The sequence below is a fragment of the Pongo pygmaeus genome, chromosome 10, assembly GCF_028885625.2.
Source record: "Pongo pygmaeus isolate AG05252 chromosome 10, NHGRI_mPonPyg2-v2.0_pri, whole genome shotgun sequence".
In the NCBI taxonomy this organism is placed as follows: Eukaryota; Metazoa; Chordata; class Mammalia; order Primates; family Hominidae; genus Pongo; species Pongo pygmaeus.
This window is the reverse complement of record NC_072383.2, coordinates 5,782,067-5,804,354: the sequence shown is the minus strand read 5'-3', so window position 1 is coordinate 5,804,354 and position 22,288 is coordinate 5,782,067. Positions and strand designations below refer to the sequence as shown.

At 44.6% G+C, this 22,288-nt stretch overlaps 1 protein-coding gene across 2 annotated transcripts in view; it reads left to right on the top strand.

The window, feature by feature from the left end:
• The window catches only part of ANO2 (anoctamin 2), a 395,453-nt gene that overhangs the window by 218,333 nt on the left and 154,832 nt on the right, over positions 1-22,288 (top strand). For both annotated transcript variants that reach the window (XM_054444248.1, XM_054444249.2), the window contains 2 exons: positions 870-952; positions 7,645-7,755. In XM_054444248.1, the coding sequence (XP_054300223.1) occupies positions 870-952; positions 7,645-7,755 (194 nt within the window). The remainder of the gene's footprint in view (positions 1-869; positions 953-7,644; positions 7,756-22,288) is intronic.

Genomic DNA, 22,288 nt, shown 5'->3' with positions numbered 1-22,288 from the left:
AAACGAAGGCCTTCCCTCCTTTCAGGTGCTGCGTGGTCTCTCCCATCCCTGCTCCTCTTTGTGTCTTTTAGTTTCAATTTTCAAAGGAGGGAATCTGACTGCTCTGTCAGCAGGCCCTGGATCAGATGTTCAGCCCTGGTATAACAAACCATGGCTGTAGGGTTGTGCTCGTGGGGGTATCAGGTTCTTCCTAGAGCATGCTGAGAAAGGCATGCTGGTCCTTCAAAGGGCCGTGGGTGGGGCAGGCAAACTGATGGATGTGTAGGTGTGGCAGGCATTCTACAACTATTTGCTAAGCAAATGGAAGAATGAATGCATACTACTTTACAGAGATTATTCTGTCAGCTACATGCAGGATGAGTTGGAAGGCTGAAAGTCTGGAGTCAGGTAGAACTGTTAGGAGACTGTTATGTAACCTCAGAATGAGATGATTAGGGCCCAAATGAGGCAAGTGGTGCTGGGGACAGAAAGAAAGAAATGTAGGGAAAAAGTGACAGTGCTGATGATGGTGAACGAGGAAAGAATGTATGTGTAGGCAAGATGAGGCTTGTCAAACCACAGACCCCTCCCTTTTTATTTTCTTCATCCTGCCATCCTTACTTTACTTCTCCGGATCAGTGTTTACCCTCTTCTAATAACTTAGAAGTGGAGAAAGGAGTGTGTGTGTGTGTGTGTAACATATCTATTGGCTCTCAAGGATGTGGAGTATTTCTAGCAGTTTCACCTAGAAGTGGGAAAAAAAGGCTAAATGCATTAAAGAGAGCTCCTAAATTTAAAATAGCTTATCCCCCACCTCCACTGGTGAGCCCAAAGGGTACAGAATCCACTCTTCAAAAATAATCAAGGTTTTTGTTGTTGTTCTTTTTAAGCTACCATGTTCCTGGAAAACTGGAAGAGGCTACAGATGCGACTGGGCTACTTTTGGGACCTGACTGGCATAGAAGAGGAAGAAGTGAGTTCTCTCACATATTTCTCACATACTTCTGTGGGCTTTGGCTTTGTTTTGACCCTGGAAATGGACTCTCTTGAGTGAGATAACCATGTATGTTTGCTGTCACTGGCTGGGTCTCACAGTGGCTGCCTGTGTAGCTTGGCTCCATGGACTGGGCCATGGTTGACCTACTCTGAGGCCAAGAGTTCAAGTACCCTCTCTTCCCTTGAGCTGGAGGGCATTGATCCTGATGTTTGGGCAGATGTCCCCGTGCCCTCCTCTGGGGAAAGAGGTGGCAGAAGATGCAAGAACAAGAGGCAAGAGGTAATCTTGAGATCATCAAGCCAGAGAATCAGGGATATGTCAGAATGCCCTGGGGGCCTCCTGAGGGCCAAAGGAGAGGCAGGGTGTCAGGTGCTGGTTGTCTTTGATGTCTGTGAATGAAGAAAGAAACACTAAACCTCTGTGGTATAAGCCTGTGCACTGTATGTGAAACGGGAGTGGGGGAGGCGTGAGCTAAGGGAAGGGATAGGTTCTTCTAGAGCAGTGTTCTGGACAGATGATCTTTAAATAATGCAAATAAATCAGCCTTCCCTCCTAGCTCTTCTGAGGACTAGGCCCCCATTCTTGATGCTGGTGAGCCGATGATGGGCAGTGTGTCGTGCTTGCTCCCATGATCTATTCCCACCATAATAACTGCTCCTCCGAAAGCAACTCCACTGCCACTCAACCCTCCTCCCCTCTTCTTTCACTTTCAAGCTCAGCAAGCCCCTCTGTTCTGACCATTAAAACCTTCAAGGCCTCCTGATACCAGGTGCCACCATGGATGGGATATCAAGCAGGGACTCTCAATAGTGTGGATATCGTGGGTGAGGGGCTGAGGGCCGTGTCTAGAAGGGCCAGGAGGCACTTTCATTTGCCTGAGTACCCACTTGCAAGGGCTGGCCACAGCAGTAAGGTGGCTGCATGGAACACAAGCCTGCTCATTACTCTCCTACAGTGATTGCCTTGGACTAGGGACCTGGGGCCTTGTGGCCCTGACACTTTATAAGAAAGAAGTGGAATCCCTAATTTAGTCTCTTCCCGAGCCTGTATGTCCCCACATCTGTGGCATGTCACCATTTCTTCTCCTTAATGCTCTGAGTAGTCTACTTGCCTTTGAGCAGGTGGGCTGAAGAATGGCAGGACCTGCAGGGCAGCTGCATGGAATGGAATCTACCAGTGCAGGGTATGCTGCCTGAAAGTGCTGGAAGGAGAAATGTAATGATAGAGCCTTTCTTCACCTCCCATGGGTTCTCACTTAATTGCATCCCCATCCCACTCCACCCCATTGCATTACCATATATTGGGTACCCACTCTACTCCAGTTCTAGGTATTGCGCATATACCCTGAGGCTAATACTATCGTGAACTCTGTGGTGAAAGAGAGAATATACATATGCATTCTTCCTTCAGAGAGGATTCAAATTATTCAGGAAGATAAGCAACAGAGAATAATAAAGACAGTTGCATTTCTTGCAGGAAAATTCCCAAACTGGTCCTTCCAATAGAAAGAACTCTAGAAGTTTGAATGTGGGTGATCTAGTGGGGAAATCTTTGTATTATTGGTCCCATTTGATTTAGCTGAAATATGTCTCATATATATGAGAGAGACAGAGAGAGAGGGAGGCTGGGGGAGGTGGGTAGGGTACAATGCCTACTCCCCTAATGCTGTAGAATGTTTCCAAAAAAGAGAAGAAGATGCATTTTGGCATCCAAGCCTGTGTGGGGCCAGAGACAAGTTAAGTGTGTCTGCTAAGTAGAGTTGAGGAAGCCCTCACATCTTGCTGTTAGAAAGCAAGTGTAAACATAGTCTCTCCATCAGAAAAGCCTCAGTTATAACTCAATACCCTTGAAATCTCTGTAACAAGTCCCTGGCAGGAGTGAGATTATAATCCATTTTTCTTTCTGTAGCCAGGTTTCCTGTTTATCTGTTTAACCCAATGAGCCATGGTAACTTCCTGGGAGGTACATGATTTGAGGAGCTCATGTGCTGGCTGAGAGGGGCCTGGCCAAGATTGGGGTAAACCCAGGGCCTAAGGAGACATTCCGGATGGGATCTCCGTGTGAGGTTGCTGCAAGGCTGGTTGGTTCTGTAGCGTGACTGGCATGCTCCACATGTGCACAGGCCAGCCTCAACTTTTCCTTTAATGCATTTCTAGTTTGGATTAGCACACATCAATTTCAGTTCAATTCTGAACATGGCCATTAAGCATCTATTACATACTAGGTTTTTGTATGGCATATGGAATTATCTCAGGCATAGTGTCTGATCTCCAAAGGGCTGCATTCAGCAGGGTGCTCTTTGGTCTATAAATATTTAGAATAGAATGGAGAGTGTGCAAGAGAAATTGCTCTGGCTAATGTAGAGAGGAAATTCTTAAAAAAATCAGGGTTTTGAAGACTGGTTGGCTTTTAATGGGCAGCAAAGGGAAGAAGGGGCGCCCACAAGAAAGAAACAGCAGCAGCCTTGACCTGGGAAAGCGAGGCAACAACAAGATATCTTGAAAGCCAAGTTGGCTTCAGAGGACAGGGCTCAGTGTGCAGTGGTGACAAGGAAAAAGTATAGTCTGGTGACCGGGTCAGGGAGGGTCCTGATGGCTAATCTGTATCTCCCAGGCCATGGGAAGGCATGAAGGTCAGGATAGCAAGGTACAAATGACTTGAACAAGGGTCCTAGGACTCATATGAAGCATTTAACCCACATTCAAAATGAGGAGTGAGTGGAAGGCAGATGTTACTTGGGCATTGGAGGGAGGGAGGCAGGGGTCCTTGAAAGCCATGATTAGAAGTTTTTTCTATTTTAACCAGACACCTCCCAGTATCAGGAATGCTTGCGAGTCTAGCTGTCTATAACCTTAAGACTTCTTTCTTCCCCATGGTATCCACTGGGAAACACTTGCTTCCCGGGGGAAAGGAGGGTGCCAACTGACATACACCAAAGCTTGTGCACCCTCTAATCTTCCCACCTGGGTGCCTCCAGCAGGTGGGTCACCCCAGGAGCGGTAGAACAAGCAGTAGGGCTTAAGTTCAGCTTGGAAACCAGAGAGAAGCCAGAAGAAGACTGGAGACTGCTTTCTTATGAGGATGGGGAAGGAAGGAAGCAACCAAGCCCAACGGCCCACCCCCCTGGGCCAGTGCAGGTCGGCCTATGGGTGTCCCTGTGGACATCACCACGAGACTTATTGAAGGGCTTCTCTGATCCTGTTTGTCCTTTTTGCAGGGAGATCTGTCAGACCTCCAGAGTTTTATACTCTAAAATGGGATAATCTTCAGCTCAGTGGGGCACTCTTGCCCATTACCTTCTGTCACATCGGGAATACCCGGGACCTCTTAGAGAGTGTGGCCTTAGCTGAACACAGATATCCTGCCCACCCATCTCTCTCCCACCCCTCATGTATCACATCAAAGCTTAGATATCCTCAGTGACTTCTTTCTGGTTTCATAGGAAACCAAATCCTCTGCCTACCTTTCTATCCTCAGCTTGTGTCATTCTCCTCCTTGCTTAGACCTTCCAGCTACCCAGGCCTTCATTCTGTCTCGAGCTCATTCCAGCCTTTGCCCTGGCTATTCCTATTGCACAGACTGCTTTTCTCCCAGACTCTGCAAGGCCTGTCTTCTAGGCTTTTGTGTCTCAGTGAAAACATTGCCGTCTTCAGATTGGCCTCCCCCGACTCCCCAATCTGAAGCAGGCATCCTGCTTTATTTCTTCTGCTATTCTTATCCTCATCTGCTAGTTTCTCATTTGTGTGCTGGTTTACTCACTGTAACTTTTCTCTACTTGGAGATAAGTTCCAGGGAAGGAGAGATCTTGTGTCTAGGACTGGCAGTATAGCCTCAGTGCCTGGAAAGAGCTCAGAGTGTAGCAGGTGCTTGATGACTCCTGGTTGAAGACATTTGTTGGATGTATCTCTGGACTTACCTCTTTACATCAGACAAGTGTAGTCCTGAGCAGGCTTGGGTTCTGCCTCCCAGCTGGCTCCTGGGGAGACTGACCAAGTGGAAACAGTTCCCAGAGTCTCAATGGGAGGGGTGATGATCTGTGATGACTTGGCATCAGATTACCCATCCAGTGCTGTTGTGTTTGGGGAACATCAGGAGTATCAGGCTGATCTGCCCATGGCTGGGTGTGTCAAAGCAACCCTCCCAGGGGCTGGATTCTGCTCTGGCCAGGAGCTCAGTTGTCCACTTCTGAGGGATTCTATAACCTCACCCCACTTGCTTGGCTGCAAACAGGGAGGTCCTTGTCAGGCCTGCTTCAGCTGAGTGCAGCGCAACCTGTCTCTTCTTTGAGTTTCGGATTCGTGTCCGAGTGCTTAGGAAGCTAGGCTTGCTTTAAAAAGGTAAGGGTTATGGCTGGGTGCAGTGGTTCACGCCTGTAATCCCAGCACTTTGGGAGGCCGAGGAGGGCGGATCACCTGAGATTAGGAGTTCAAGACCAGTTTGGTCAACATGGTGAAACCCCGTCTCTACTGAAAATACAAAAAAATCAGCTGGGCCTGGTGGCATGTGCCTGCAGTCCCAGCTACTCCGGAGGCTGAGGCAGGAGAATTGCTTGAGCCTGGAAGGCAGAGGTTGCAGTGAGCTGAGATCATGCCACAACACTCCAGCCTGGGTGACAGAGTGAGACTCTGTCTCAAAAAAAAAAAAAAAAAAAAAAAAAAAGATGAGGGCGCTCTGAACTGGGGCCCAGCATGGGGGGAGGTGAGCCACAGCCACACCTAGAGGTATTCAAGCAGACTCCTCTGTGTGCTGCCACATCATGTTCCGGAAAGCCAGAGATAATCAGAAACATCCTGCCGGTCAGCTGGGGGTGCCTCCCTTAGCCCCTGTGCAGGGTATGAAAGGGGAGAGGCTCCTCTGTCTTGAAGAGATTTAGAACCCATGTTCTGGAACTCACTGAAAGATACTGCTACAGTTTTTAATTAAAATCTCCCATTGGAATAATGTAGAAGAAAAGCAACCAAATTTCAGAGGCCATGGGGGAGAACCTCAAACCATACTTCTCCAAGTATTCCTGCAAGTTATTAATTGTTACAGGCAAAAGTTGCTCTGCGGGAAATGATGTGCTTAGGAAAATTAAGCAAGCATCTTGACAGTAGTACTTTTCAGAGTTTTTAATATGCTCGTTGTGACTCTCAGAAAGTCAATATGTTCTAGTGTTTTCCAGTCTTTTAGACCTTGGAATCCTTTTTTAGCTGAAATTCTCTTGGCACACACATTAGGAAATGCTGTGTTGGAAAACGGATGAAGGTGAGAGACAAAATCAAGTGCACTTTACAAGCATTTAGAGATTTCTGTGTGCTCTGCATGGTGCCAAGTACTGTGCAAAACATAGAATAATACAGAGCAGGTAGCTGATCTTTATGTTAGGATAAGAAGACTCTCACATGCAAAACAGCTAGGAAAAAATAAAAGAAAAATACGTAATGAAGATCTACAGTGTGTGGTATAAGCTATAAAAGTTTAGGAATTCAGAGAGGGAGGAGGCCCCACCTGGTAGGTATGTTGCAACAGTTGGAGAAGGCCTCCTGGAAGGGATGGGACTGACGTCCCCTCGGAGAATGGGTGAGGATGGAATGGCACTGCCTGCTGTTGTTTTAGTTATGCTTGTTAGTCACTTACATGGTCTGTCCTCTCCTGCATCATGACGTGTCTTGGGAAAGCCAGAGACAGGTCAAGAGCCTGGCCTGTTGACCTTTGGAGTCTCTGACATATGGACAGGGATAAGGACATGTGTGTTCCCTGAATGGCAGAGCCCATTGTGAGCCAGTACCTGAATCCCTGCCCAGGAGTTATCGATAAACGATGCAGGAACATGAAGTCCTCACACCTGTAGATGTTTGTTCTTGAGCTGGAAACCGTAAGGAAGACCCACCGGTGAGGCCGGGTGTACACAGTTAAATTTTCTTTGAAGTGAGTCATGCATTTTCCTACCCCGGCATCTGCACTGATTGGACCATGGTCCTCTGGATTAGTTAGATGCTCTTTCCCATGCGTGGTGACTCACAACTCAGGTTTGTGTTGCTGAATGGCCCAGTGAGGTCTCTTGAGCATTGCTGTACTTGCCAATGAGTTAGTCACCGAGGCTGTACAGGAAACAGGTCCAGGCAAGTGAGTTTTAAGATTCCCTGTGGCCATCCTTGACTTTGATGTTTATTGGTCGCCATTTTAGCTCAGAGAATAAGGGAGCAGGGAAGGAGTTTTGTTGTTGCCCTCACTCCCAGCTGTGGGGCACATCTGTTTCTCCAGCTGGGAGTTGGCTTGTTGAAAGTTAAAGTTTGAGGTCTGACGATAGTTGGTGGGATGACCAGGGATATCCCTCTGCCTCTGGTGAAACTGCTCTGCAAAGCACTGGGCCCCTCTTCATATCAACCATCCAGTTAACATTTCCTCTCTCTTTTCTCAACACCGGCGCTATCCCCAAGGAACGTGCCCAGGTTTGGTTTTCAGTGTGATAGCGAGTGTTGTGTGTCCCTTGTCTCTTCCTCACGTTGTGTTCTTATGTTAGGATGTGATGTCTAGACGCCTTGTGATTGTGTATGGTGGGGCAGTTCAATCCAATAGCATCCAATCCTAAATGCTGACGTTAATGTACATGTGTCTGGTTATAACCCTCAGGCCAAGGTCCTTCTTCCTTTTGTTTACTAACCACTCACTGCTCTTTGGTTTAGGAACATCCCAGGCCTGAGTATGAAACCAAAGTTCGAGAGAAAATGCTAAAGGAGAGCAACAAGTCGGCTGTCCAGAAATTGGAAACAAACACGACGGAGTGTGGCGATGAGGTATGAAGCTGCGCTTGCTGCTCACGGTCCTCTTTACTTGTTGAGATCCTGTTGTCATTTTGTTTGGCACACCTTAGTGAAGGGAGACTGGGCCTGAGAAGGGGTTGATGTGGGGCAGGATGAGATGAGAGCATGACATCTCACATTGTCCTGCAGCCAGAGATAATGGGCAATGGGCTTTCGCCATGACTTGACCTCTCTTTCCAGATAGCAGTGCTATCTGGTCAAAATGGGAGGGCAGGTTGGAGGAGAAACAGTTTCAGGCTTGATTCCTACCATCATCTAAATATTGAATAATAATAACATTCAATACCCCACCAGACCAACCACCACCAGGGTTAATCCTTATCGAACGCTTGCTCTGTGTTAGACACTGTTCTAAGTGTGTTACATTATCTCACAATAAGTCTGTGAGGCTGGTACTATTGCTATGTAAATGAAGGCTCATGAAAAGAGTTATGTCCACAGGTTAAGTCATTTGCCAGAGGCCACACAGAAAGTAAATGGTAGGTGGATCTGGGATTCCACTGCAGTTCTATTAGTCTGTGCACCTAACCACTATGCCATACAGCCTTCAACTGCAATGGGAAAATCAAAGGATAGAGCAAGAAATGGCTCTTAGGGCCTGCAGTGGCAAATTCATGCCTGTATTTGCTCAAGCTACTCGTGCAATGTTCCTTACATTTCATTTTATCTCGGTGGGCCTCCAAACGTGGAAACATGATGGTGACCATGTCCTCTGAGTCATGTCTCTGAGTTTCATGTTGGCATGCAGTCATTAAAACAGAGCTTCAGAATTTGTATTGTGGTTCGTAAAAATACTCAAGAGTATGTATGTTGGTGGGGCATGGGGATGCTCTTTGGGATACCTGTCTCTGTGTGCCACCCGTCTTTGAAAGCGAGGAGGAGTGGGGGGAGAGAGAGAGAGAGAGAGAGAGAGGGAGAGGGAGAGAGAGGGGGAGGAGTTTATGTCTTTCTTAATCTGGTTCTTAAAAAAAAATCCACTAGATTGAAAATCTGTTGCTTTTAGATGTGTCTTTTCTCCATCTTGGATTTTAATTCAAATTTCATTTCATTTCACAGTCTTTAAGTTGGAACCATTCATGTTAACATGCAAATTTATGCAAGCACCAAAACAGAAGAATGTAGTGTTTTCGAGCCCAAAATGCTGGCATTTTTTTTTTTTTAAGAAAACAGAACTTAAACAGAACAGAGAGGGTGGCCCTCTGAGTTATTTTTTTTCCTAGACGAAGACCAAGTCCAAGACCACCAATTATTCAGGGAAATAATGAATTCATTCTTAGGAAAGACTAATCATCCCTGCCACCCTCATCAGAAAGCAAGCATTCTGTGTTCTGTCAGCTTCGGCAACACCATGCAAACTTCTTTCTCCACCCCGTAGCAATATACAATGGATAATTTTATGGAAATCTCATGTAACTTTTATTGACCCCTGACTCATTTAATTTTAATTCCATAGACGGGAATGCCAAGGAGCTGGAATTGTGTACACTGAAGCTGTGGTTCTAATATAAACATTGGTTGGGTATATATGCATGATTGGTCAAATAACTTTCAGGAACCATGAATAATTAAAAAACATCTGAATGCATTATGAATGATACATATGTTTACGTTTTAGCATTCAACATCTATTTTCATTACACTGTTGAGAATGCAAAGCTCAAAGCATCTAATGCCTTATGGGCACTGGGGGGAAATGACCTTCTCAAATGAGTAGTGTAAGATAAAAATGGCCTAGAATTTGATTGTCAGGATCCTTCTTGTGTTTCCTCAGTTTCTTTAACATTGTTAATGCTTCTGTTCTTGCCAAATCCCGCCATAGGTGGGAGATAAAGATGGATGCTGCTCTTGTCTATAGGAAGAGTTGCAGTCAATACCCACTACATAGCATTGCTGCAGGGGCACCATTGCATGTGGAATGTTTAGGAAAGGCACCTGCTTCTGAGGAATAGACAGGGACTAAAGAATCAAATTCTAGCTGGTGGTCTTGGATGTGCTTGTTTCACCCCAGAAGATCACCTTGGTTTTGCCTTCACTGTAATCCTGATGCTGCATATCCCCACCTCTCCTTACTTTCCTTCCTGTTGAATGGTAAAAAGCTACCATTTACTGAGGCCCAGAGTGGTGCACGAATTCGCTCAAGACCACATAGCTAGTTGTGTGGAAGCTGGTAATCAAACCCAGCTCTGCCTGATCCCCAAAGCCTATTTGCTTTTCTTTTTTCTTTTTAATTTTAAAGATACCAAGTCCATTTACTTTTTAAACATGTTTATTGAGATTTAATTTTATACACTAAAATCCACCCATTTAAAGTGTACAATTCAATGGCTTTTAGCATATTCACAGATTCGTGCAATTATCTACACTATTTATGTTTAAAACATTTTTATTATCCAAAAAAGAAACGCTGTACCCAATAGTTGCCAAGCTGTGGGTAACAACTAATCTACTTTCTGTCTCTATAGATTTGCCTATTCTGGACTTTCATGTAAATGGTATTATAGAATATGTGGTCCTTAGCTTCTTTCACTTAGCAACATTTTATTAGGATTCATTCATGTTGTAGCATATATCAGTACTTCGTTCTTTTATATTGCCAAATAATATTCTGTATTTTGGATTTGCTTCATTTTATTTATCGATGCAGTTGATGGACACTTGGGTAGTCTCCACTTTTGGGCTATTAGGAATAATGCTGCAATGGACATTTGGGTACAAGTTTTTTTTGGCCGTATGCTTTCATTTTTCTTGGGTATATACGTAGGAGTAGAATTGCTGGGTCATATGGTAACTCTATGTTTAACATTTTAAAGAACTGCCATGCTATTTTTCCAAAGTGGCTATATCATTTTACATTCCAACCAGCTATTTATGAGGTTTCCAGCATCTCCACATCCTCACCAACACTTATTATCTGTTTTAAACTTTATCCATCCCAGTGGTGTGAAGTGATATTTCATTGCAGTTTTAACTTGCATTTCCCTAATGAGTAATGATGTGAACATCATTAGTAGTCATTTGCATGTCTTCTTTGGAAAAATATCTATTCAAATCCTTTGCCTCTTAAAAATATTGGGTTAATTGGCTTTTGATTATCAGGTTGTAAGAGTTATTTAGATATTTGGAATATATGAAGTTCTTTATATATTTGGGATATAAGAAATTCTTTATATATTTGGAATACCAGTCTTATCAAATAATATGAGGTAGAAATAGTTTCTTTAATTCTGTAGATTGTCATTTCACTTTATTGAAATTTTGAATTTTGAAATAGTTCAACTTATCTAATTTTGTTACTTATGCTTTTGTGTTATATCTAAGAAACCATTGCCTCATCCAATGTCATTAAGATATTTCTAGTTGTTCTTCTAAGAATTTTCTAGTTTTAACACTTGCAGTTAGGCCTGGGATCCATTTTGAGTTAATTTTTGTGTGTGATTTAAGGAGGGGATTCAAGTGTATTTTTCTGCATGTAGATATTCAGTTGTCTCAGCACCATCTATTGAACAGACTGTTTCCTCACTGAATTATCTTGACACCCTTATCAAAAGTCAATTGACCATAAATGTAAGAGTTTATTTCTGGACATCAATTAGATTCCATTGATCTATATGTCTGTTCTTATGTAGTACCACCCTATCTTGATTACTGTGCCTGTATAGTAAGTTTTGAAATTGGGGGTATGAATCCTCTGACTTTGTACTTTTTTTTCAAATTTGTTTTGACCATTCTGGGTGCTTTGCATTTCCATATGAACTTTATGACTAGCTTGTCAATGTCTATAAGAAAGCAAGCTGGGATTTTGCTAGGGATTGAGCTGAATCTGTAGACTAATTTTGGAAGAATTGCCATCTTAGCAACAGTAAGTCTTCTATGAATGTGGTATATATTTCTATTTATGTAGATCTTTCATTTTTTCAACAATGTTTTATAGTTTTTGGTGTACAAGTCTTGTACATATTTTGTTAAATTTATTGATAATTTTATTTTTTGATGCTATTGAAAATATAGTTTTCTTGATTTTATTTTTGGATTGTTCATTGCCAGTATATAGAGATATAACTGATTTTTCTATATTGATCTTGTATCCCATAACTTTTCTGAACTCATTTATTAGTTCTAATAATTTTTAATGGATTCCTTAGGATTTTCTGTTTGTGAGATCATGTTATCTGTGCATAGAGATAGTTTTACTTCTTTTTTCCAATCTGGATATATTTTATCCCTGCTCCCTCCACCCGTTTCCTAATTGCCCTGATTAGAATCTCCTGTACAATGCTGAATAGATGTGGTGAGGCAGGGCGCGGTGGCTCAAGCCTGTAATCACAGCACTTTGGGAGGCCGAGGCAGGCGGATCACGACGTCAAGAGATCGAGACCATCCTGGCTAACACGGTGAAAACCCGTCTCTACTAAAAATACAAAAAATTAGCCGGGCGTGGTGGCGGGCGCCTGTAGTCCCAGCTACTCGGGAGGCTGAGGCAGGAGAATGGCGTGAACCCGGGAGGCAGAGCTTGCAGTGAGACGAGATTGCGCCACTGCACTCCAGCCTCGGTGACAGAGCAAGACTCTGTCTCGAAAAAAAAAAAAGAAAAAATTAGCCGGGCATGGTGGCAGGCCGAGACTGCGCCGCTGCACTCCAGCCTGGGTGACAGAGCGAGACTCCGTCTCAAAAAAAAAAAAAAAAAAAAAAGAAGTGGTGAGAATGGACTTCCTTGCTTTGTTTTTGAACATAGGAGAAAAAAATTTAGTTTTTCACCATTAAGTCACCATTAAGTCTCATGTTAGCTGTAGGCCATTGCTTTTTTTTTTTTTTGATTTGTTTAAAACTCTCTCTATAAGGTTTCCCTCTAAGGCCATTCTTGCATTGCTATAAATACCCGAGACTGAGTAATTTATTAAAAAGAGGTTTAATTGGCTCATGGTTGTGTAGGGTTTAGAAAAGGCATGGTGCTGGTATCTTCTTGACTTCTAAGGAGGCCTCAGGAAGTTTATAATCATTGTGGAAGGCGAAGGGGGAGCAGGCATGTCACATACTGAAAGCAGGAGTGAGAAAGAGGAGTGAGTTATAGGGGAGGTGGTGCCACACACTTCTAAATGACCAGATCTCACAGGAACTCACTCACCTTTGCAAAGACAGCACCAAGCCATGAGGGATCCACCCCCATGATCCAAACACCTCCCACCAGTCTCCACCTCCAGCACTGAGGATTACAGTTCAACATGAGATTTGGGTGGGAACAAGTATCCAAACTGTATCAGCTTCCCTGAAAACAATTGACATCACATGTACATGACACTGATCTGAAATGAAATGCTCTGTACTGTAATGAGGTGATAACCATATATTAGGACCCCGGGGTAGGAGTTATGGTACCATTACCAGGCAGCTGAGCCTTCTGGGTCTCTTCCACCTCAGCTGTCATGCAGGGAGATCAGATTACACAGCCTCTCCAGTTCTGAGAGTCAGCAGTTTTCTTTGCTGATGTGCAGAGATGATGTTGGTCATCAACCCATTGGTTTGGGGGATTGGACTGTCCCTTATTTATATATATGGTAGTAACTTGGCTCTTACACCTTCTCTTATTGATTTTCAAGGATGTGGGCATAGGAGGATGTTAACAATGATAAAATTATAAGTAACATTTATGGAGTGCTTATTGTATGTAATGTGCAAAGCTTTACAGGTATGATTTCCTTTATTATTTCCATTATGATCCCCAACTCACAGATGAGAAGACTGAGGTCTATAGGGGAACATAAGTTGATCAATGATAATGCATGGCAGAGCCAGAGTCCAAGCCAGGCAGTCTGACTCAAAAGCAATGCTTTTAACCTCTTGCTCCTGTGTCTGCTGAAAGTTTTCCTTCAACAGATCCTCAAACACTCCTAAAAAGTCATGTTTGATTCTTCTTTCCTAAACTAAAGGCAGAAAGGACTGTGGTATTCACTGGAAAGATGGGTGGGAGACAAACTCGCTACCCTACATTAGTGGTTTTGTGTAAATTTTAGTGGGGTGATGCTCTATTTCCACTGAGGACAACAGTGGGGAGAATTAGCTCAGTTTACTGCTAGAGGTTCAACAGACAGTAGGGAAAATTCAGGAATATAAATATAGATATAGATTGTGTTTTCAAGAAAGAATACTGAGTCCGGAACTTTTGATAAAAGAATAGCGTGGATTTTTTTTTTCCTAAATCAGTTTGAATCTTTTCTAGACTGCTGTATCCCGGACACATTTGGAGGTTTTCTTAAGTTTCCCTGCAGGTCACCAATTCTCTCTGTTCCTACAAGATGGTAAAGCTCTAAATTGAGTGCACATGGCAAGGTGCTGGAGCTGGCAGGTTGAGGAGCAGTGCTGGTCTTTGCCTCTTATCCCTGTAACTTTCACTCAGGGCTTTCTCAGCCCATGCCTCCTTTGCTTCCAATAAACTTTCTATTAGTTAGAGTACAGTAAGAATACAAAACTGATTCTACGTGGGTCAGCAGAGACAATACAAAGAGCTAATTCTAAAGGTGTTAGAGGAACGGATGTTGAGGCAAGCAGGACAGAGAGGCAATGGAGAGATTAGCATGGCAGGAAGTGGGCACCATCTTAGGGCTGCATGGACAGGAGCGGAGCTGGCCTTACCAGAGCCCAGGAGCCAGGACCACCCAGTGGGAGCTGGAATCCCAGAGGAGATGCCATCTGAAGCAGATAGAAAAAGTAAAGGAGAAATACCCTGAATTTCCCTTTTCTGCCCCCCAGGCTCCCATCATTACCTCCCATTGGCCAGACCTAACCAAAAGTCAGTTGATGAGTTATTCAAGGAAATGTAGTTTTTGGGATCAGCACAGAGCAGAGGAAAGGAACAGCAGAATCTATCTGAAAGCAACTGGCAAAGCGCTGGCACAAAAGTCCAGGCAATAAGTCGATGTAACTTTAGAACCCACTAGCCACAAATCATTTACAAGTGGGGTCCTTGGTTGGAGGTTGGAGAGGCTATCGGGGAAGAGAAATAAAAATTTGACAAGAAGCACAGGAATGCTCACCCCTGACATAATGAATAAATATACCAGTAGTCAGTTTTTCAGACCATCCCTGAACTGTTGAGAGTGTTTGAGTGAGCAGGTGTGTGAGAGTGAGTCAGTGGCATGAGCATGTGTGAGATTGTGTTAGTGTGTATGTGTGTGGGTGAGTGTGTGAGTGTGCCAGTGGTGTGAGATTCTGTTAGTGTGTATGTGTGTGGGTGGGTGTGTGAGTGTGCCAGTGGTGTGAGATTGTGTTTGTGTGTGTGTGTGTGAGAGGGAGACAAGGAGAGGGAGCATGTCTGAATGATGGTGTCATTGGAGTGACACAGATGGGCCTAGATGGGCCCACAAAAATATATTTTTGTGTCAAGATGCAAAGAACAAACATGAACAAGTAGAGATGGGGGGCTAATGGCAAATGTAGGTTTCATACTTCTATGAAACGTATCTCTGAAAGGACTTTAAAACAAATCCTATTTAACTAGTCCTGGGAGTTTCTTCATGGAACTTGTCACCCACATATTGATTTAGCCAGTGCGCAGGCCCCGGCGCCCCCATCCCTGCCTGAGCCACCTGCGATGCTCATTTAATGAATGTTTTATGTTGAGCACGGCAGCTAGAAGGGGACAGGAGCCTAGAGGAGGCCGTGGATAGAGGGGTGTTAATTTACTGCTCAGTTCATCACCCTGGGGACAATTATTTCAAAAGAAAACTCATCTAAAGTTAAAGCACTGAAACATTTACGACAGAAGCCTCTGGCAGGCACAATAAACAAACACGTGGAATAAATTATGCATAATTGTTGGGCCTTTGCGGAGGCTGGAACAACAGCAACAGGAAGCTGGGACATTGTTGGAGCATGCGTGTGAGTAGAGAAGGGAAGCCCAGTGAGCAGGGGATGAGGGTCCCTCTTGCCTCTTACTCTGGGCCAAGGGAGACATGGTCCAGGTTTTCCATGCAGGCCTCGGGTGGTTTATCAGTTCTTTGAGCAGATGAAATTCCCTCGTGCCCTCTTTTGAGGCACTGAATGACCGGATAACCACTTGAGGGTCAAAAACATAAAGAATCAAAATAATTATCCCAGCCTCTTCTTAGGGTTTCTCGTTGGCAAAGGGAAACACTGAGGCAGAGGAAGGGACTTATTTTGCCAGAGATTCTTGTAATAAAAGAGAAGCTGAGGTGAGATGTGAGCCTGGTTCTATTTCTGAAATCTGTTTATGGCCTGGTGCTTAAGGGCTCTAAGCATCCTTATTATATGGGCATTTCATGGACTCTGGCTATTAAGGGCTGAATTAGGACACCTGGGATCTTTGTTCTCTCCTGTACGCCTGCATGAGCTGAGGAAGAATTGGCAGAAAATGGCCTGGGTTCTGTCCCAAGCTGAAGGGTGGTCGGGGAGTCAAGCCCCTGTGCTCTCAGACCAGTCCCTGAGCCGGTCTGATAAGAGCTGAGAGGCTGCGGGTTGGTTCAGCTCCGCAGTCCTGTGCTTCAGAGGATCTGTGCACACTGCCCTTGGCCTTCTCATATTTGGTAATAAGGACAATGAAACAGGTCACTTCATTTCAGGGGACATGTAGCTCCCTGGAACCTGTGTCACAAAAGTGGAATTGTTGCTGAAGGCTGCCCCCTGACAATTTTATGTGCTATGTTTTAAACTTTTGCTTTAATTTTTTATTTTTGACAGTGCATGGTTTCTGGCTCTGGCTTCTCTCTTTCTCTTTCTTTCTCTACCCGCCCCCCCCCCCCCGCCCCTTCTCTGTAATTTCTCATGGAGTGGCCTCCTTTTTCACCTCTGATCCCAGTCACATCCCCAGTCATACCCTGGGGCACCCCTGCTAAGAGAAATGGGTGAGCATAGAAGAGAAATGGATGTAGCAAGGAAATTCATCAGTAGAGATGTGGGCAGTCTAGGATGTGGATCTCCTTAGGGGTACTTTAGGACTTAAATTTAGAACTGGATCCTGCCTCCCTTCCCCTCATTGGCGGAAACCAGCCACAAGGCTCCTCCTAGATGAGCAGAAGGCAGGGAAATAGTCCTTACCTGGCAGCCTCCAAGCAGCAGCTCCAAACCACCAAAGGGAGAGCCAGCTTTTACGGCCACCACATCACACTGCGACGTGAGTGGACTGTGAGCATCTGGACTCCGGGGAGGTGGTAGCCGGAGGTAGTTAGAGAATGGCTACTGGTGATTCTGATTGACTACCACCTCTGGAGAATTGCTGCCGTGGGAAATGAGAAAGGAAGAAAGGCTCTTGAAAAAAATGCCTTAAGGAATTTCAGTGAGTGAGCCAGAAGCGCTCATCCACAGTGTACCCACAGTGTGTTGGAATTTGGGACTGACCCTTTCTAAACAGAATTTAGCACTCTTTTACATGGCGAAGTTGTTTTTTGTTGTTGTTGTTGTTGTTGTTGTTTATAATTACACAAGTTATACGTGAAAGCATCTTCAGAAAAATTCTGACAAACGCCTCCCTGGACCTACCTCTTTTCCTCCCAATGTTGTCTCCTTAAAAGTAGCCAGAGCTAGCAGTTTGGTTTGTACCCTTCCAGGTCTTTTCTCATGCATTTTTATTCATGTATAAATTCATATTTGTTCTGGGCTCTGGTTGTGGGTTTATTTACACGTGCACACACATACATACAAAAATCATGGACAAATGATTTCATCAGATCATGGTTCCCAATAACCCGAGACACCCCAGGGTGCCTTAGGAAACTCACAGAAGTAACATGGAATTACTAAACATTTCTTAGAGAAGCCCAGCAATGCTTGACATCTGTACGCTGCCACACAGTGTTACCTCAGCAGTGTCAATGTTCTATAGTGCTATTTTTTTTTTTGAGACAGAGTGTCGCTCTGTCTCCCAGGCTGGAGTGCAGTGGCATGATCTCAGCTCACTGCAAGTTCCGCCTCCCAGGTTCACGCCATTCTCCTGCCTCAGCCTCCTGAGCAGCTGGGACTACAGGCGCCCGCCACCATGCCCGGCTAATTTTTTTTGTATTTTTAGTAGAGACGGGGTTTCACTGTGTTAGCCAGGATGGTCTCGATCTCCTGACCTCGTGATCCACTCATCTCGGCCTCCCAAAGTGCTGGGATTACAGGCGTGAGCCACCGCGCCCGGCCAATACTATGTTTTTTAATGTCATCATGTTTTAGTGAAGCTGACTTTTCTATGGTTGCAGCCAGTGAGAACTGCACAAAATCATTGTGGAACAGGAAGCATGAGTGTTGCTGTTCAATCTGATACCAAAATTAGAAAAGTTGGAAGTTGTCTAACAGGTGCACACATCCTGTTAGCTAGTAATTAGGTTTAAGAATGAAATAAATTATTATTATTTATTTCAATTTTTGCATATTTTCCCCAATGGCTATTAATTTGTTAGGACATAAATATTTATTAAGTTATTTGGACTTAACTACTTAACACATGGAACTGTTAAGTATTTCTTTTAGCTTAAGAGCATTGCATAAAAGTTGCTGGGACCTTAAGAGTACTGTGAACCAAGAAGGTTTGGGAACAGCTGCATAATGAACTTCCTAAGTTGGGCGCAGTGGCTCGCGCCTATAATCCCAGCACTTTGGGAGGCTGAGGCAGGCAGACTGCTTGAGCTCAGGAGTTTGAGACCAGCCTGGGCAACGTAGTAAGACTGTGTCTCTACAAAATAATTTAAAAATCTAGCTATGCATGGTGGCATGGGCCTGTAGTTCCAGCTACTCGGGAGCCTGAGGCAGGAGGATGGCTTGAGCCCAGGAGTTAGAGGCTGCAGTAAGCTGTGATTGTGCCACTGCACTGAAACCTGGTTGACAAAGTGAGTCTCTGCCTCTTAAACAAAACAAAACAAAACAAAAAAAAAAAAAAAAAAACAAAACCCAAAACCAAAAACCAAAAAAACTTTTATGTTCAATAGAGATTTAAGAGTAAAGCAGACAGCCAAGAGCAGAAAGCTTAAAAAGATAAATAGTGAGTTTTAAAGTTGCAGGAATTTATTTCGGGATGGCAACAGCCTGTGGAAACTGTGGACTAGGAAAGTGCCAGGTGGGCTGGCTTCCTCCACACTTGCTCTTTGGGCCTCCCATGGACTTCTCTCTTGGGCCTTACGGTGCATCTGCCGCAGTGTGTATATCCTCTCTCTCTTACTGCTGTGTCTCTGCATGTTTGTGCACACGTGTATATGTGAGTGTGCATGGTAGGAGGGCATTGAGGGTTTCTCATCATGGGCACCCTTGTAAATCCTTGGTATTTAAAAATAAACCCGACAACTTCTAATCCAGGGGACGTTGCTTTACTTACAATCTCCAGTGTGGTTTGGGCTTCATGGAGAAGGATGCCAGAGATGTGTAGAATGTGTCCATAAACATCTCCCTGCATGGAGCCTGTGAATTACGCATCCCAAGTAGACTCCTCGGGTGGCCCAGGCCATCAGATGTGGGGCCCTGGCCCACTTCAGCTGAGAGTCGATTCTTAGCATCAGGAGTTCTGGCTAAAATAAGACCTTCTCCTCTGCTCACTGTATACATTTCTACTGGCCAAGGTCTAAATTAAGAAGTTATAAATAAGGAGAGCCCTGAGGCCTGGGTTATGGAAGCAAAGCTAGAGAGAGACAGGGCAGCCTGTGAAATGAGAGTGCAGTGGGGGAGGAGAAGCTGTGGATCCAGCCTTGGAGCTAAGGTTGGGCAGATTCAGGATGGTATTTCAGACCAGACCCTCATGGCTTCTGGGAAAACACGAGACCCAAATATGTACAATGATTGGGAATGTTGGAATAGCATAGTTGCTAGGAGAGGCCAGCACATACCATTGGGATGTGTGATGTTAGGCACAATTGACTTGCAGTTTGGACTTTTCTTTTTTTGGTTTAAATGATTTTTCCATATATGGCCAGAAGCACATAAATTAAATTTGTCTTTTGCTGTCTGGGCCAAGGTCGTTATTTCACTTCCTTAGAATTCACTGGAAACACACACATGCCCTTCAGGTTCCCTTGCTCTTTCTCCCTTAATGTGCCAGAAACTCAAAAGTGCTGGTTTAAAAAATTCCTCCAGGGTCAAAATGTGTTCTGGCTCCCTGCGATTCTTTTGATATGATGGTCAAAAGGAACTTTCAAAGAAAACTGACGGGATTGCCCTTTTGTGGATGGAGAAACAGAGGCTTTGAGACTATGCGCTTCTGACAATCATTGCCCAGCTAGAGGTTGCAAAAACCTCCTTCTCCATCCACCACGACAGCCTGCTCAGCCATGCTGTAGCTGGTGAGAAGGGGCTTACTGTCCAAATCATCGTAATCCTGTCACTGAATGGACCCCACATTATTTCCAAGCATTACTTTAACTTTCATAAAGAATAAAGAACTAGCATGAAAAAAAAAAGTGTCCTTACTTTAGATTCTCCCAGATGCAGACCCTGAGCCAGTGATTCAAGTGCAAAATTCTGGGGGAGGTAGACTCTCCAGTAGTGGAGTGAGCAAGTGAGAGAGACAAGGGAAGGCAGCCCAGAAGGGGTGCTTGGTCAATCAGATTACCACTGTGGACAACTGGAGCTTAGTTCTCCTGGGAATTCTGGGAGCTGATTTAGAACATGCACTTTAGAGTGGTATTGCATGAGGGGTGAGTGTCTTAGTTGGTTTCTGCTGCTACAGTGAAATACCTTAGACTGGGTAATTTCTAGACAACAGAAACTTATTTCTCACAGTTCTGGAGGCTGGGAAGGCTAAGATCAAGACACTGGCAGATTCAATATCTGATAAGGGCTGCTGTCTGCTTCCAAGATGATGCCTTGTTGCTGCATTCTCACATGGCAGAAGACCGAACAGCAAAAGGACACTTGAGTGCTTCCTTCTTTTTTCAGATCATGAATCCATTCATGAGGGCAGAGCTCCTCAGGACTTAAGCACTTCTCAAAGACCCTGTCTCTTAACACCATCACCTTAGGGTTTAAGTTCCAACATATGAATTCTTCAGGGACTCATATATTCAAACCAGAGCAGTGAGAGAGCTGAGTTTATGTGAGGTCCTGTCAGTCACTGTTATGGGCAGCTCCAAGTGTGAGTGTGTGAGTGTATGTATCTTAATTCTCCTGCACTTCTAGTCTGCCTTGAACGTGCACATGGGAAGAGAAGGCTCAGGCCACCAAAAAGAAACCTTTAGGCAAAGAAGTGAAGGCGCTGGCAGTTGGAAGTTGGACTCAAAATTATCCTGGTAAGCCTTGAGGGAATTTGGAGCAGACACTAACGGTATCAGGGTCTCCTAAGTCCTAAAGTGCATGAGTTAAGATCTAGTAAGACAATCAGAAATCCTGGAGTTCAGTAGAGGGAATTTAATATACGGAGCTAGCTAGGAAGGTGTCAGAAGGGCTGACAAGCTAAATAAGGATGGGCAAGCAACCCAGAGACAGCATCAGCAGGAAGCTGGGGTACCTCCCATCAGTAGGAGGTGGCCCAGGGCCAGGTCCTCTAGTGGGAGCTGGAACCATGCAGGAAACTGCACGGTGGAAATTGGGGCCACCAAGGGAAGGGCAAGTAATGGAAGTATGAAGAGTTGCAGCCGCTGCATGAAGCAGATAGAGAGAGGAGAGGGAGGCTCTGGGTTCCCTTTCTATCTACCTACCTGCCAATCTGGCACCAGTACCTTCCACTGACTGAATCTAGCCAGAAGCCAGTTGGCAAGGGATTCTGAGAAGTGTCCCTTTGGAGATCCACTCTCCTTACATTATGTATTAGACCAGGAAATGGCAGATGTGGGGGTAAACAGGAAAATGATTGGCACTAATTCTAATCCTTTACCTCACATAAACATGTGCTTTCCTCCCCCCATGTCCTTTGCTCTTTCTACTACATGACTGTTGGCTTTGTCATCTCCAAAGCAGACTCCAGGAATTTCTATGGACATTGGGTGAACTACGTTTTTGGGAAGTGACAGATGATAGAATGGGGAACATGCTCTAAACCCTTGTTCACCCCTGTTCTGAAGTATCCCAGGGGCTGTTCCTGTGCCTTGGGCACTGCTGTTCAGCAGCAGAAGGACCATAAATTTCCTGCCTTGATCATATGGGGTCTTTGAGGAGGCACCACATCTAAAAGATGCCCTTTGGCGGTTTCCCCCTTACTTAGGCTTGCTAACGTTTGATGTTTTTGCTCTGTTTCAGTGAGGGACATGTCCTTACATTCTGAAGAATATGTTTCAGAACCTGGAGCACATTTGTGTTCTTTCCCTCTCAAGCTATTGCCATTTAGACATGTTGGCTTTTTATTTATTCCATAAACCCAAATGCCAAGATGACAAGAAATAGCAATCTGAATCTGTGCTAACATTCAGCTCCCCCACCCCGGACTTCCATGTGTTTAGTGGTTTCCTTACTGATTCTCCCAACCTTACTGGAAAGAAAGAGCCTGCCCATGTGGTCCCCTCTTCTTTCAGATGGGGCAGCCCAAGTGAGATTGTCATGAATAATTGGGAACAAAGTCCAGAGGAAAACTGATGTAAGTCAACAGTTCCCTGCGTTA